A 16,604-nucleotide genomic window follows, 5' to 3' on the forward strand; every position below is an offset into this window, starting at 1 on the left:
TGGGGCAAACTTATATCCTCTTTGTGGCATGACGTCAGACCGCTTACTTAAACCATTTTCCGTCTCTTTTTTAGCTTTGACCAGCAGTGTAGCGACCGTCTGCGATCCAGCGGATGTGAGTTGTTTGGATGATAGCTTTCCTCCACTGGGCAGCACACCCCGTGGACAAGTCAATCATGTGCCTGTTGGAACAGAGGAGTTACTCACCCTGCCCAGCAATGGGGAAAGTGATTGTTTTAACTTATTTGAGACTGGATTTTATCACTCAGAGCTAAACCCCATGAACATGTGCAGTGAAGAGTCAGAAAGACCAGCAAAGAGATTGAAAATGGGTATTGCTGTTCCTGAATCCTTTATGAATGAGGTTTCTGCAAATAATTTGGGTGTGGACTTTGAAAATCACACACATCATATCACCAGTGCCAAAATGGCCGTGTCTGTGGCTGACTTTGGCAGTCTGTCTGCCAACGAGACCAATGGTTTCATCAGTGCCCACGCTCTGCATCAGCATGCCGCCCTTCATTCTGAGTGACGTGAGTGAGGGGCCCAGAAACAGTGGGTGTGCAGTACCAGTACCAGGAAAGTATCAGGTTTGCTTAGTCTTTCACTGGAAGTTTGAACTTTTTTCACTATGACATCAGTGATGTCAGTATGTATAGAACTATATCTTGATTTATCAAGAGTATTTTCATTTTCAATCCATAAATGTGGAAATGAACTATGATCAGCAGAGTTGGGGACTAAGATTGAACTCTGTGGTGCAGCTTTAAGCTCTGCTTATCTCTTCCTCATCCCCAGTACCTCTTCCCCACTCCCTTCTTTTTCTATTTTCTGTTCCCCACTGCCCTCACTCCCAATTTTAAAACCTGTAGACAGAGGCCACCAGCTCAAAACCAGCACAGATGTTCTGAACTGAATGGAGTGGCTTCTATTCATGTAAATTCCTTTTGCCGTAATGGATGCAGTGGAATAACAATGTTTACAGGTACCGATCCTGATCCCTGCTCAATGTAGCATTTTTTGGTTTTATTTTCTTAATTAAATAAAAGCAGGGGTAGGTTTCTTTAAACTGCACAAACATGCAAGGATTTTTTTAAAAATGGAAACTTCTCTCATGTTGTTCAACTAGAGCACTTCAGTTTACAAAACAGCAAGTCCATCTTTATGGAAGCCAGCACGAGGAACTGCGTGCAAATTATGAAGACGCTTGCTTGGATCCTGTTTCAGAATTCTAGACCAGGGCTACCTTACACAGAATTGGTCATTTTACTGCCGGAAGATTTCTGTGTAACTTCAGTTATTGGCTAAAAGTTTGGCATTTGGAGGTGTGGTATTTAGATGGGGTTTTGTCCACCATTATCAAGATTGTAATCATAAAAATCATACCAGTCATTGATAATTTAGTTTATCCTGAGGCAGTTGACTTGCAGGGCACAGTCTACAAAGCCTAGGATGTTGCCACTCATTGGTTTACATTTTGGGACACCTCTTAAGTTTTTTTATAGTGGTGCAGTTCAAAGTGTTAATATTTAGGAGGGATTTCTAGATTTTAGACATAAAATGCAGTAGAACCTTGAAGTATATTTAAACTTCTCTGTTTAGCTTGAACAGTTACTGGCAAGAAAAATGTGAGTTCCTATCTGAAATAGAATGGTACGTTACCACTTTAAGTTTTAAAAAGTGATTGACGTTCAGTTGCATCTCAAACTCAGTTTTATTTTTATTCCAAACATTGTGAATGAGAAGCCATTGTCTTAAACTTAGGCCATTTTTGCTGTATAGACATGCATCTTTAAGTTATAAGGTGAATTCAAACAATATGTAATGCAGTATTAGGATGTGATAAGCTTTGCTTTTATAGTTCAGTTAAAACACAGAATTTTACTTTTTTTTTTTTTTTGCACTGTCAATTAAATTTTTCAGTTTCTACTAGTTGTCTTGCTTTGCAGAAACTTAAATGTTTGGCTACATTGCTGATATTTGTAAGTATAAGTCGCTTCAAGGTTGTGCTGATGAATAGATAGAATGTAGTTACCTTAGTAGTGATGGAAAGGGAGGGTATTTATTATACAAACTGTGAACTGCAATGACATCCTTAGTTTTGGATGATGTGTATTCTTTTCTTTGCAGCATTTTAATGAAGATTGCTTTGAAGTGTTTACGCATTAGCACATTTACTATAAAAGTTAGTTTAGCACAGTGGACGAAAAGTAGTTAAATTAATAACTTAAAGTCAGTCTCTAATTTATACATCTAAAGTCTAGCATTCCTGTATGCACACAGTAAATAATGGGTAGCCTGGGTTCTATGTTGCTTTCAGATATTTTTTTCCAAGTTGTCAGCTTCTTATTGCTGTGGTGTTGTGCTAAACTTTGAACCTAATTTCTTTTGTTAAAAATGAATACACCTATAATTTAGTAAGATACTGGCCATAATCTTCCATTGTTATAACTTTAATTTTTACTCTGGGTTTACAGTGGCTGGTCTGTATAAAATAATTTACACAAAGATGACTGAATGCTAATACCAGTTGCACTTAAATGAACATGCCCATTCTCAGTAGCTGATGCAGTAATATATTCAGTTTATCTATGCATTGCTGGGATCTTGATATAAGATGGAAACAGTGTTTCTTATCTGAAGTTTTGATTATCAGCAAGTTGAATGGACACTTTAGTTATTTAAATAAAGATTTTTGACCAAAATCCAGAAATGATATGAGAGAAAAATAATTTCCAGCTAGTTTAATGGATTTTTAAACGCCAATCTGATTTTAGCCTCTTAGAGAGCGCTAACTGGCTGGTAACGTTTACTTTTAATTCCTTGTTAAAATGAGGCAATAATTTGCAAGATTTTTGTATATATATGTAAAGTCTTCATCTCTTTTTAGATCTAATTCAATATTTTCTGACTGCTTCCTCCATGTATAATACCATTTTTGTGCATGCTTGATGTGACATTCATAAATTGTACCACTATGACTTTATTCATGTAAAATAGCTATTTATTGAATTTCCTTTTAAATCTGGATTTACTGGGTTTTTTCCTTTCCGTTTAAGCATCTTAACAGAGAATTTGTTACTGTTTATTAGAAGAATTGCGTTTGAGAGCATGAAAATAACTGATTTGCAGTCATAAGAAGAAACAATAATGCCTTTATTATCAAGTGTTAAGCACAATTCTTATAACAAACTGTGATAAATTCTTTTTTCTTTTTCCTTTGCCATATTATTTTTGTATGAACAAACCAAAAATCCATGGTGAGCAGTTGCAGTGTTGGCTGATGTGTCTTTTATGTACAGGGGGTTTGAAGAGGACAGCGGATTCATTTAGAAGTGAAACTGGTGCTGTGATTATAGCAATACTTTACTTTTGTTAGTTGTACTCCACTTTTTCATGCTAGCTTTTTCAGTGTTTAGTTTTCCTCTTGTCATGGTCAACTGCTGAATTTACTTGAAGGATGTAGAATACTGTTTAAACAATACTAAAGTGTGTACAATTAGGTCAAAGAATTGTGCAATTGTTTCCTTTTTAATTTTTACAATTGAGGGTCATAATATTTGAGAACGTCAGATCTAATAGAGCATAGTGATACTGTTTAATTTAACCAAAGTCTCTAGTGAATACTTCAACTTTGAATGTAAACCAACAAATAAACCTGACCACCAAGGAGATTGTTTGCCCAGAGTTTCAAAGCACATTGTCTACAAATGGAAATCGAAATAATTTATAAAAATATTGACATTACTATGTTTTTTAAAAAGTTCTTAATTTTTTCACTAAAAGGAGGAAACTATTAGTTTTATTGTTAAATATGGTAGATATTAAAACTCCTCTTAGATGACCAGTGATTCCAATTGTCCCAGTTTGAAATAAGTACGCTGTGAGTATGAGATTGATTAGTGACAATCAGAACAAGTTTTAGTATCAGATGTTCAAGAGGAAGTTGCTATTGTTGCATTGATTTTAATATTTGTACATAAACACTGATTTTTTTGAGCATTATTTTGTATTTGTTGTACTTTAATACCTGGTGTACAGTTCCAGAAATAAAAATCTGGAAATCTTTTTTCTTCTTGGTTCGTGTGAGTATTTGCCACAAATAGATTTTTATTTAATAATTCTTAAGCTATAACACATGGGTAGATATTTAACCACTGTTAAGTTGGTTTAGATGTAGTAAATAAGATATTTGATAGGTAAGTAATAAAATTGGTAGATAAAATAAGTTTTCTTTAACTCCTCTAAAATAAATTTCCATCTATAATAAAATTCTCGTTATCCCAAAGTGGGGATTGTACATACTTTTAGTTTCATTCAGGAAGTATTTACTGAATGTCTGTTATGTTTCAAACAAGTTTCTCAGTAACTGTTGTCATTTAGGAAGACATGAAATCTGAAATTTGATCAGATGTTATTATTTGACAATATATTTATAGTAAACTAGTCTTCCTTATCATAATATTCATAGTTTAGTAGACTCTAGAAATATCTTCCCTAAGTCTTCATCTTTTCAAGCTAAATATCTCACCTTAGCCTAATTTCACAAGTCTGTCCCCATATTTCACTTGCTCTGACCAGAGCTTTCTCTCTGTAGTTCCATTCTTAATATGCAGTGATCAGATTGCACATAATGTCCAGATTTTGTACAAGGACAAGAGGAGGATAAAAACCTTGACGTCTCTGCTTCAGTTGCTTATCTAAAACCACATTTCTTCCTTAATGTGCAGGGCTATCTGGTGGACACATACACAGAAGTGCCTTCAAAGGAGGTACAAGGACCAGTGTTTTGAATACAGCCAAGAGGTCAGCCAAACGCCATATAAGAGCATAGCGCTTTAGTCTTTTAGGGGAGGGAGGAGAGCCTTGTGGGAGCAGAATAATCTAGTCACTTGTAGACCTTACCCATTTTGGCCATAATTTCCATCAATGGTATACTTTTTGAGCCAGCTGCTTCTCTGACTTAAAGATTTCATGGCATCTGTAAATTGGGTATTTCATTATACACACTTTCTTTTTTTTTTTTGCGGTACGCGGGCCTCTCACTGTTGTGGCCTCTCCCGTTGCAGAGCACAGACTCCGGACGCGCAGGCTCAGTGGCCATGGTTCACGGGCCCAGCCGCTCCGCGGCACGTGGGATCTTCCCAGACCGGGGAACGAACCCGTGTCCCCTGCATCGGCAGGCGGACTCTCAACCACTGCGCCACCAGGGAAGCCCCACACTTTCATTTTTAATTTAAATTAGTCCCTGGGATATAGCACTGTTTACAGTTTCCCACCCAGGTAAGTGATCTCTGATCTTTATTCTCTTCTCTGTGTCTATCTGGGTTCTCTGACAAAACAGTGCACAGGGCAGTGAAGTCATAGTCCTAGACCAGAAATGCTCACATTTTTCAAGGTTTAATATACTATAGCTGGCATATTCACTTTAGAGAGACACATGCTCTATAGTGTACCTCGATTTTGATGAGATTGTTTTTACACAAAAAGCCAATACTGCCACAGAGTTGTTTCCTGGTGTAGAATTAATAAAAGCATTTCATAAGCATGTCAGAAATGATATGTCATTTATAAACCTTAAAAAAATATTCTAGTAAGGAAAAAGTGGTTCTTTAAAAAAAAATCAATGTTTTATTTTTTAAAAATATCTTCACCTCTCCAGTCCAAACCAAGTCATGGTACTGGGTACGCTTTATAGTCCCATTGTAAGTATTTTATCAGCAGGAACTGTGTTTTATTCTTTGAATCTTCCAGGACCCTTCACATAGTAGGCATTCACTAAATGTTTGATGACTCTTAAGCTGATGGTGACGTTTCTCCCAACTTAAAATAATAAAACTTTTAAGACAAGAGTTAAAATAACAGTATGAAGAACAATCCAGATTAAACGATTAACTTTTTACCATATTTGTTCTCTTTCTATATAATATGCATTTTTTCTGACTTATTTATTTATAAATTTGTTTTATTTTTATTTATTTTTGGCTGCGTTGGGTCCTTGTTGCAGTGTGTGGGCCTCTCACTGCGGCGGCCTCAGCTGCGGAGCATGGGCTCTAGAGCGCAGGCTCAGCGGCTGTGGTGCACGGGCCCAGCCGCTCTGCGGCATGTGGGATCACCCCGGACAAGGGCTCGAACCCATATCCCCTGCATCGGCAGGGAGACTCCCAACCACTACGCCACCAGGGAAGTCCTCTGACTTATTTTTAAAAAGTCTTTTACATTGCAATACTTCACTCCTAAATACCTAATATGGCCACAGGAGTTAAGTTTCTGTATCTTATATAAAGTTCTGAGTAATAGGATCTTATTATTTATTTATTTATTTGCTGTACGCGGGCCTCTCACTGTTGTGGCCTCTCCCGTTGCGGAGCACAGGCTGCGGACGCGCAGGCTCAGTGGCCATGGCTCACGAGCCCAGCCGCTCCGCGGCATGTGGGATATTCCCGTACCGGGGCACAAACCCGTGTCCCCTGCATCGGCAGGCGGACTCTCAACCACTGCGCCACCAGGGAAGCCCAATAGGATCTTCTTGATCAAGTGGCTTGGCTTTTTTAATAATATGAGTCCCCCGGCATCTCAGAATCTTGGCGGCACAAATAAAAAACAAATGAGCCTGAGAAAAAGAGATGCTTCCATGGATTTACATGGACATACATGATAAATACTACAGAGAAGAAATGGATGGGGATTTTAGGGGTTGGCGGTTGGGGATTGTAAATTTCCATAGGTTGGTTAGGCAAGGTGACAGGGAATGAGCTGTATGGCTGTCTGGGGGGAGGTTTTTGGAGGCAGAGAGAACTAGTGCAAAAGCCCTGAGGTGGGAGTGTGCCCGGCAGGCTGTAGGAGTGGCAAGGAGGCAGGTGTGGCTGGGTGGAGTGAGCAGGACGTGAGATCAGAGGTAATGGAAGACCGGCATTTACTCCAAAGCAGGAGTAATCAAAGAGTTCTGAGCAGAGGCGGGTTAGGATCTGATTTGTGTTTGAAAGAATCCCTCTTGGTGTTCTATTCTGTAAAAGGGGCAGGAATGGAAACAGGGAAGGCAGTTAGGAGGCCACTGAAATTGCAATAAACTGAGAAAAGCTGTTGGTGTAGCAGTGGAGATGGTCAGAATCTGGTTGTATAGGTGCCATGTTAGGATTTGAGGGACCCAAAAAATAACACCCTCCTCCCTATCCAAGTTTGGAACTGAGGGTTGGATGCAGGAGTCAGGTTGATGGAGATCAGAGTAACTCTTACTAATAAAACTGGAGAATGTGGCTTCAGAGCTGAGGCCAGGTCAGCTCACTAATACTCTACCTCTGAACTAAATTCACTCCTTCACTGGCTGGGCTGACTACAGGCTACTCCCTGCACAGGGCAGAGAGCAGCCCAGAACAGACTCAGCTGGGAGAGTCCACAGAAAAGGAACTAGAGGGGTTTGGGCCATGGGTGCCTAGTTCTTCCCTAAAGATAATCTCAGAAAATCACTCTTTCACCAGTGGGTGGAGAAAGAGGCAGGAGAATTACTTATGGAAGCTGTCCAAATATGAAAAGTGTGGAATAGGGGATAGGTGTTCCTCCCACCACCATCTTTTAACTATAATTCCATGCCAAAACAATCTTACACTCTTAAACTGTGTGTGTGTGTGTGTGTGTGTGTGTGTGTGTAAATGTTCACATACAGTAAATAGTATGATGACCCCCCCCATTTTTCCCTTAACCAGCTAAAACAATCTTTTTTTTGTTTCTGTTAAATTTTTTTTAAAAATAAATTTATTTTATTTATATTTGGCTGTGTTGGGTCTTTGTTGCTGCACATGGGCTTTCTCTAGTTGCAGCGAGCCGGGGCTACTCTTCATTGCAGTGCACGGGCTTCTCATTGTGGTGGCTTCTCTTGTTGTGGAGCATGGGCTCTAGGTGCACGGGCTTCAGTAGTTGTGGCACGTGGGCTCAGTAGTTGTGGCACGTGGGCTCAGTAGTTGTGGCACACGGGCTCTAGAGCACAGGCTCAGTAGTTGTGGCTCACGGGCTTAGTTGTTCCACGGCATGTGGGATCTTCCCAGACCAGGGCTCAAACCCATGTCCCCTGCACTGGCAGGCAGATTCTTAACCACTGTGCCACCAGGGAAGTCCCTAAAACAATCTTTAAATCACACACACACACACACCCCCCAATTAACTCATGACAACACAACAAATATTTTTGGTTTTAGAATATTCTGGAAAAATTAAGTCTTTATGGAAGTTAGTACACATCAATAGTACAAGAATTGCTGATGACTTGGCTAAAATTTGATAAACCATCACAGAGATAATCAAAATATACAAAAGAAAAGTTGAAACTGTAAGTTCAGACAGTGGGTTTTAATTTAGTAAACTACTGTGTACTTAGGTGAAAACCAATTAACACTGGAATTGCATTACAAATTTGAAATTGTAATGAAGCAAATAGCTTTCATGATGGAACTGAAACACAAATATCAATAAAAACTAAAAAGTTCCCACTCCAATTAGGTTTCAGAATATTTGCTCTGTAGGTGGAACTCAGAGAAACAACAAAAACATTTAGAATTAACTCAGTAGCTGAATAGAAAACCTAATTTCATACAGTTAGCTGACAATTGTATAGTAGTTTGAAAAAAGCTCTTCTCCTTGTTTGATGTCCCTGAGTGCGACAAGAATGACACATCGAAGTGGACTGAAAACAAAAAGAAACATAGACAAAATTAGAAGTATTAACAGATACAAGCTCATGTTTTAATACAACCAATATGGATTTTAGAGAATTTTATTCAGATTCCTTACTATCATCTTACTTTATGTATTTGATTTCCATGAGGAAATAGTTCTTATCACTGATGAAGGCATTTTAGAGTATGTTTATTTTGTATTATTTAAAAAGACCACAAGTCAATTGTTTATACAACGGACTACTTCTTTTGAAAATGTTGTTTCTATGTTCAAGCCCTCAAAACTGGTATCACAAAAAGCATTTTAAAATGACATTTATTATAATTTATTATAATTCAACACTTAAAAAAATTAATTTGTATCTTTGTATTCTGCAAAGCTGGAAACATTACTTTATAATTTATGGGAATTAAAAAAATACTTTTTATGGACACAAGACATAATGCACACCTTCAATGTTCCTACTCATTTAACTTTTTTTGTACTTGTTGAACAGTAATAATATTATGCCCCAGAGTATAAGGCTAAAAAAACCTCATTGTTAAATACACACACATAGACATGAAAGTTATCAAGGTTTAAGTACAGGGAATAGTCTAAGTTTTAAATATCATTCATCTTCAAAAGACAATTTAATAGGACCTGTACAAAATAAAGTTTGCTAGCAATTGGCAGCTCAGTGAAATGATGTAAAGACAATATCTTCCTATAGCATTGTTAATAAAGAACTCTTAGCTCTACAGAATTACTTATATTTAAAAATTGTTACTTGAGTATTCTCGGTAGACTTTCCACTTAATGATCGATCAGAGAAGAAATGTTACAATAAAAATACAGGGACTTCCCTGGTGGCGCAGTGGTTAAGAATCTGCCTGCCAATGCAGGGGACACGGGTTCAACCCCTGGTCCAGGAAGATCCCACATGCTACGGAGCAACTAAGCCCGTGCACCACAACTACTGAGCCTGTGCTCTAGAGCCCGCGAGCTACAACTGCTGACCCTGCGTGCCAACACTACTGAAGCCTGTGTGCTCTAGGGCCCGCATGCCACAACCACTGAGCCCATGTGCTGCAACTACTGAAGCCCACACGCCTAGAGCCCGTGCTCTGTAACGAGAAGCCACCGCAATGAGAAGCCCGCGCCCTGCAACGAAGAGTAGCCCCCGCTCGCTGCAACTAGAGAAAGCCCATGCGCAACAATGAAGACCCAATGCTGCCCAAAATAAATAACATTATTTTAAAAAATACATATATTCTTATCACTTATATGTGGAATCTAAAAAATACAACAAACCAGTGAATATAACAAAAAAGAAGCAGACTTAGAGATATAGAGAACAAACTAGTGGTTACTAGGGTCAACATAGGGGCGGGGGAATGAGAGGTACAAAATGCTGGGTGTAAGGCCACAAGGGTGTACTGTACAACATGGGGAATATAGCCAATATTCTGTAATAACTGTACATGGAAAGTAACCTTTAACAATTGTATAAAAAATAAATAAATTATGGTAAAAACAAAAGCAGATTTAAAAATTCATATCTTCTGAATATTTCCCTTTTTTTGACTAAGTTTCTGAACCTAATAGTGAAGTAGGCAAAAGAAGTAATAGTCTAATTTGGTCCCTTTCTTCAACTGGGTGCTTCCATGTAAAATGGAGAACAGGATCCTTAAAGTAAAATTTATTTGAAGATTTTGTAGGTAGGAAAAACAAGAGTCACCTGAAACAAACTTTAAGGTTGATAACTTATAAAATACTACACAGAATAAAAGTGGGTAATAATGAGCAGAATAAGCTAAGTTAATGGAAAATTTTAAATTTCAGATAACCTACATTAACACACTAAAGTGTGATGCACATAAAAATCTGTTATAATTTTTCACTGAAAAACTTACCCCAATCTCTATATAGTTTTTTTCATAGAAAAAATATATATTTTTAGGTACAGCATAAGACAGAAGATAGGAAAAGCTCTTCCAGAAGACTAACCTTTGTTTGTCATAGCTGTACGCAATGTTTGGAAGATACTGCTTCAGTTCTATAGGGAAAACTGCAGGCACATCAAATTCCTGATAACAGACATTAGCTGCTCTGTCTAGGAACAAGTACAGAATTTTTTAGAAACAGAGACATTTTATAAGGTCATGAATTATGTACTGAATTATGGCACTTGATGTATGGTTTTCTAAATTTTCAGAAAACGTTCAAATTAATAATCACTATTATGTTCCAGGCACTGCTAGATTATATATCTATATACATATGTTTGGATGTCTTATTTACTTTTTGAAGATCAGGAAACAAGTTCAGAAAGGGTAAAGGTTAAGTAGAAGAATCAGGCTTCAAATTCATGTCTCCCTAACACCAAAGTCTATGTTAAATGTAGCCAGATGATCAAACTTGTAGGAAAGTTAAGTCCTAGAGAAGGTAGGTAACTCACAAACTTAGCAACAGAAAGAGGATACCAGTCTAGTGTCTAGTGAGTAATCTATAAGGCTATGTTGAGGCACTGACAAAATAATCTCTAAGTTAAGTATTAAAAAATATTAAAATAATAATGATCAAAAGGGCAGTTATCAATTGCCTATATTTACTGAAAAATCAGAATAAAAATAGTAAGTTAAAGAATTCCAGTTAATGTATATCATTATCTCCCCGAACTCTCTCTTTGATATCAGCTATTATAAAGTTAGAGTTTACTCAAGGGCTTAGAATAGCTGAAATGTTAACTCAACTGCCTCTGGCACTCAGTCACATGGCAAAGGAGGAGCATTACCACTGCTGTATTTATATCTCACAGCCCCAAGGTGCCAACTTACCATTTGAACAATTGTTGACGTACTGTCCTACAGCCAGTGGATTATGAATTTCTGACGTTAGCCATGTACTATCACTCATTTTTAAAGGGCCAAGTTGATCCCTCCCATTGCAAGATCTGAAACAGGTGAAAGCATTAGCTAAGACATTGTTCCTCTGTATCTTAAAATTGAAAGTTAACCCTAGAATTGAACAGTGAAATTTTTCTTAAAAAACTTTTGTCTAATCAATAGGGCAGCTGCCTAAATGATTTTTCTTTAAAGTACAAACGCTAGTGGTCAGAGTCATTGTGGTGCGGTTCTACCTCCTATAATTAAATTTGAACATGGCACCAACTTACCTATACACGACTTTTGATATTCCTTTGTCATTTCCATCAATGAGTACCCCATCCAGGCATCTAAAAATAAACGGATTTCCAATGGACTGGAAAAAGATTGGCTCGTACTTTTGATATACTGTACCTAGTATACAAGACAAAGACATTATTATAGCAACCTATAAAAATCATAAACATCATGATAAGGACCTTTCTCTGGAACATAAACATAACATGGAAGAATTTGTTTTAATTTCTCTGCCTTTTTCTAAAGTTTCACCTCCCGTCTAGACCATCAGATTCTCTTTGGCTACCTTCCCTCATTAAAGAGTGGCCAATAGCAGAAGGAGCACAGAACCAACTTGTCCACACAGCCAAATAAAATATGACTATTTGGGTTAAAAAAATGTGAACACCACATTTTAGGTTCAGTTTTACAAAGCTGTGTTTTTATTTTTTAAAGTAGAGTGTGATTTGTCATCTATTAAAGAGCCTTTTAAGAAAAGTATTTTTATTAATAATTAAATAATGTAGATATATACGGGAATAGATGAGTCTGACATTCAGGTTGTTTTTCCTTTCATTGGCAATGAAGGAAAGGAGAAAATTAATACTTACAGGGTGCTTCCTATGTTCCAGGCATGTTAATCTATTTATTTTACTATTAATTTGTTTGTTGCTGGCTTGTCCTATTTAGTCTTTATGGAGTTAGGATAGTTGGGTAGGAGGAAACTGAGACTCACAGAATTAAAAAATAGTAGAATGACTTTTTAAAAACATAGGTCTATCTGACAAACATTCACACATACTTTCCACTACACCAAATAATATGTTTAACAAGTAACATTCTACTTAGCATGCTAGTCAATGATCTTTTGAAAAGAAGCTTCTTTACTTTTCAAGTTTAGAAATGGCAGGAAGATCTTTATTCAGTGATTTACAGGTTTAAATTTTATCTTTCATGTTTTAACCCATATCATTTTTTACCTTTAATTATTAATTAGCTAAGCCAAACTGACTTATTCTCTAGTGATTTCTAAGTAATCAGTCTTATCAAAGTAGGCCATACTATAATCTCCTAAATTTAAACATTCATTAGAAAAATTTCCTTAAAAGAAAAATGCATTTATCCCAACAAATACTCCAGAACACTTTCTAATACATGAGATAATTTACAAACAGTTAATTTCCAAATCAGGGTTTAAAAATCTGTGGAAAAAAGAAAAATCTGTGGAAATCAGAGTTTCCAATACAACCCCTTACTCCAAGGATTACAGGGATAGGCACTTTGTTGAACTTATATTTTTTTATAAGAAACTTTTGGCCAAGTACTAATTATGTCATTACCAGGATACATAGATACAACCGCGCCTTTTGGTACCAATCCTTTGTTAACGAAGACACCTTTTCCAGCCGAAATCAATGTGCTAGGTGCTCGGGTGACACTGAAACCCAATGTCTTATAAAGAATTTCTTCTGGTGTAAAGGTATTTTGCTGTTGATGTCTGTATTCAAGCTGTTTCACCCCTGGATGCTGAACTGACAGTAGGTCTTGATATTTTGATTTAACAGGTTCTGGAAACACAGTCAAGATATCTGATTGTTTATTGAAATCATTTACGAATAGAGCCTGGAAAACTTTCAGTAATGTTCCTAGGACCTCTTCATCTGAGATAACTTTGTCTTTGGATTCCTCTGGAACGTATCGGAGGGTCCTGAAAATGGGAAAAGTTTCTATTCACTACCCTCAACTGATAAAAGCCAGACTGTCTTGATGTCTTCTGGGTTACTGGCCTGTATGAAGATTATTCTCATGTGTTTGAAGGGCATAAAACTAAGAAGTTCAGAAAAGAGTTTTTTAGGTTTAGTTCTAGTTACCTGACTCCCAACAATACCTACACAAGTCAACAACAGCTAATGCTTATGAAAGGCCCATTACATACCAAATTCTGTTGGGTCCTTACATTCATTACGCCATTTTTGCAGACAAGGAAACTCAAGCTTGAAGATGTTAGGGAACTTGCCCATGGTCCGAAAGCGGGTAAATGGGAGAGCCAGAAGCGGAAACAGGGCTAGTTTCCCACTACACCCAAAGCCATTCTGTGAATGTTATTACATAATGAGAATCCTCATATTGCAATGGCTCTTTTCACACGCGTGTAGTTTCAAAGACAAATTTAAGTTAACATTATATATTTTGTCACATTTTCTCCCAGGAGTAATTACTTTTTTATTTTTAATTTAATTTTATGTATTTTCTTATACAGCAGGTTATCTATTTTATACATACTAGTGTATATATGTCAATCCCAATCTCCCAATTCATCACACCACCACAGTAATTACTTCTTTAAAGATCACTTTTTATTTCCGTAAATAGTTTTTAAGTATTATTTTTACTTCTTGGTTTACTTGAACCAATTTCCGCCTCACAATTCTAGTAATGATGCAGCTGAATTCACGTTTCCGTAGTATGAAACTCTGGGAAAGCTCTCTGGTTATTAACCAGCCTTCAGCGGAGCTCGTTTGCCTATTTAAGTGAGCATTACGTTGACTTCTTTGCCTATTTAAGTGAGCATTACGTTGACTTCTTCCAGACCACAAGCAGGCCACTTACTAAAGCCGGCAATAACAATGATCCTACGGCCACCCACTCAGCTAGATCCCCTTCTTCAAGCGCTGAATCCGTATTCTAAATCCAATATTCCGACATGCTTTTATTGGCTTTTTGCTCGTTTTTATTCATCAGCTACTCCAAGCTGTTATCCTCACAGCCGAGCTGCGCTGTTTTCTCCATACCAACTACGGAGCTGTGACCATACCAACTACGGAGTTAGGAGGTTTTCTAAGGAACTTCAAGCTCCTAACTGCCTTGGCGGAGAGAAGGCCACGCACCCTCACGTTGTACAAGTTCTTTTCTTTTCCAAAAGTTCCTATTTTTCCCCCAAGCCCAGGAACCCCAGCCCCTGCACAAGCAAAAGCGAGAACTCGAGCCAAAGCCCGCGGGCGATGGGGTCCTAGCGGACCTCGCCGCGCCGGGGACGACGGGAAATAGGCCTTAGGCCCCGCCCACCTAAAAGCCCCGCGCCCTCTTCAGGCCCCCAGCCCAACTCGGACTCCATCAGCCTCCGCCTCGCCCACCTCGGGAGCTGCCCACCTCGGGCCCCGCCCACTCAGGTCCCTGGGTCGTCTTAGGCTCCGCCTGCTTGAGGCTTCGCCCTCCGGAAGCTCCGCCCACCTCGGCCCTCTAATCCAAGTCCCAGCGGTCTAGATGGCGTCGCTTGGTTAGAGGAAAACGGCCCTGGTCGAGCCGCCCAGCTCTCTCACCTCGGGTTGTGGCTTAGGTTCAGCGCGATCCAGGGTACGAAGCGGTACTTGTAACGACGCCAACGCTGCCAGAGGCCGCGCAGCAGGCGGCCCGGCATGGCCGTCCTGTGGTGCCGTGAAGAGGACGGCACTGGGGAGGCGGGTTTTCTCGGGCCCGCCCCGACCCGAGGAGGAGCAGAGGCCGCGCCGTCCCTCCCCTTTGCGGTCTCAGCACTCAGTGCCGCGCTCGGCGGCCCCGGTACCTCCTGGCCTCCTGTCGCCGTGTCTCCGTGCCTCTGCTTTATTGACCCCCAGCTCGCTGAAACAGAGGTGCGTAGAGCTGTAGGAGGGCTCCTTGTTCCCTTTTCCTTTCTCCATTCGCTCGTGTATTTTCACACACACGCGTTCACATTTAGGAGAGGATTAATTAGACCACGCTTAGTTGCAGGAGGGGTAAACTACTAGAATAACTCAGCCATCTTCACATCAGGTGTTTATTAAAAAATAAATGTGTTGATGCCGCTTCCTCAGTCTGGAAAGTCAGCTTTCCTGTTCTTTGCCTGTGAGGGTAAATCCTAACCTAAACGTCTAAATTGAACTAGTCAGATCTAGTGAAAATTTAGGCAAATTCAAGTAGCCTTAGGACTAATTTGTTGTATTCCAAAAAAGGAATAAAAAGAAAAAATATCTGTCAAAGTTTCTATTTCACTCTACTATATAGGATAGTTGGCAAACTCTAGAGGCTGTGCTGTCAGGTGTTGTGTTTGGTAAATTGACATCCTCCAGGTTTACCTGATTTGCTAAATGGGAGCAGTTCAGTTCCAGGATGTGCAACAAATGGCATTCAAAGAGTAACTTTAAGGTCTCCAAACTTAAAAGGAACTAAAAGGAACTAGTTGACTTCTTACCTATAGTAATATACTTATCTTTAAAAACAAAAAAGTAGTTTTTGTATATATTTACAGTGCTTTTAAAATTTTTACCATATAGTTTAATCATCTGCAATGTACCTCTGGTACAAAGGACCGTTTAACCCAGACCTTACTTATTTACTTATTTCTTTACGTTTTTGAGGTATAATTGACATATAACATAATATTAGTTTCAAGTGTGCAACATAATGATGCGATATTTGTATATATTGCAAAATGATCACAATAATCTAGTTAACATCTGTCACCATATATAGAAAATTTTCTTCTTGTCATGAGGACTTTTAAGATGTACTCTCTTAGTGACTTTCAAATGTACAATACAATTTTGTTAACTATAGTTACCATGCTGTACATTACATCCCCATGACTTACTATTTTATAAAAGGAAGTTTGTACCTTTTGACCCCCTTCATGCATTTCCTCCACCCCCCCAACTCCTGGCAGCCACCAGTCTGTTCTCTGTTTCTATGAACTTGTTTTTTTTTTGATTCCACATATAAGTGAGATTATATGCTATTTGTCTGTCTTTGTCTTATTTCACTTAATAATGCCCTCAG

General features: G+C 38.5%; 2 protein-coding genes across 3 annotated transcripts in view; one reads left to right on the forward strand and one right to left on the reverse strand.

The window, feature by feature from the left end:
* Positions 1-4,055, forward strand: part of MIER3 (MIER family member 3) — a 30,273-nt gene extending 26,218 nt beyond the window's left edge. For both annotated transcript variants that reach the window (XM_082835519.1, XM_082835520.1), the window contains exon 13: positions 75-4,055. In XM_082835519.1, coding sequence (XP_082691645.1) covers positions 75-532 — 458 coding nt within the window. In that variant the 3' untranslated portion in view covers positions 533-4,055. The remainder of the gene's footprint in view (positions 1-74) is intronic.
* A 3,949-nt stretch (positions 4,056-8,004) lies between these two features.
* On the reverse strand, positions 8,005-15,248 carry SETD9 (SET domain containing 9). Its single transcript, XM_082835192.1, has 6 exons — positions 15,134-15,248; positions 13,154-13,521; positions 11,828-11,951; positions 11,490-11,605; positions 10,660-10,765; positions 8,005-8,677 (listed from the first exon to the last, which is right to left on the reverse strand). The coding sequence occupies exons 1-6, from the start codon at positions 15,229-15,231 to the stop codon at positions 8,590-8,592; spliced, it is 900 nt and encodes a 299-aa protein (XP_082691318.1). The 5' UTR covers positions 15,232-15,248; the 3' UTR covers positions 8,005-8,589.
* Positions 15,249-16,604: the final 1,356 nt, after the last annotated feature.

This window comes from Leucopleurus acutus (assembly GCF_964270905.1).
Source record: "Leucopleurus acutus genome assembly, chromosome: 3".
Lineage (NCBI taxonomy): Eukaryota > Metazoa > Chordata > Mammalia > Artiodactyla > Delphinidae > Leucopleurus > Leucopleurus acutus.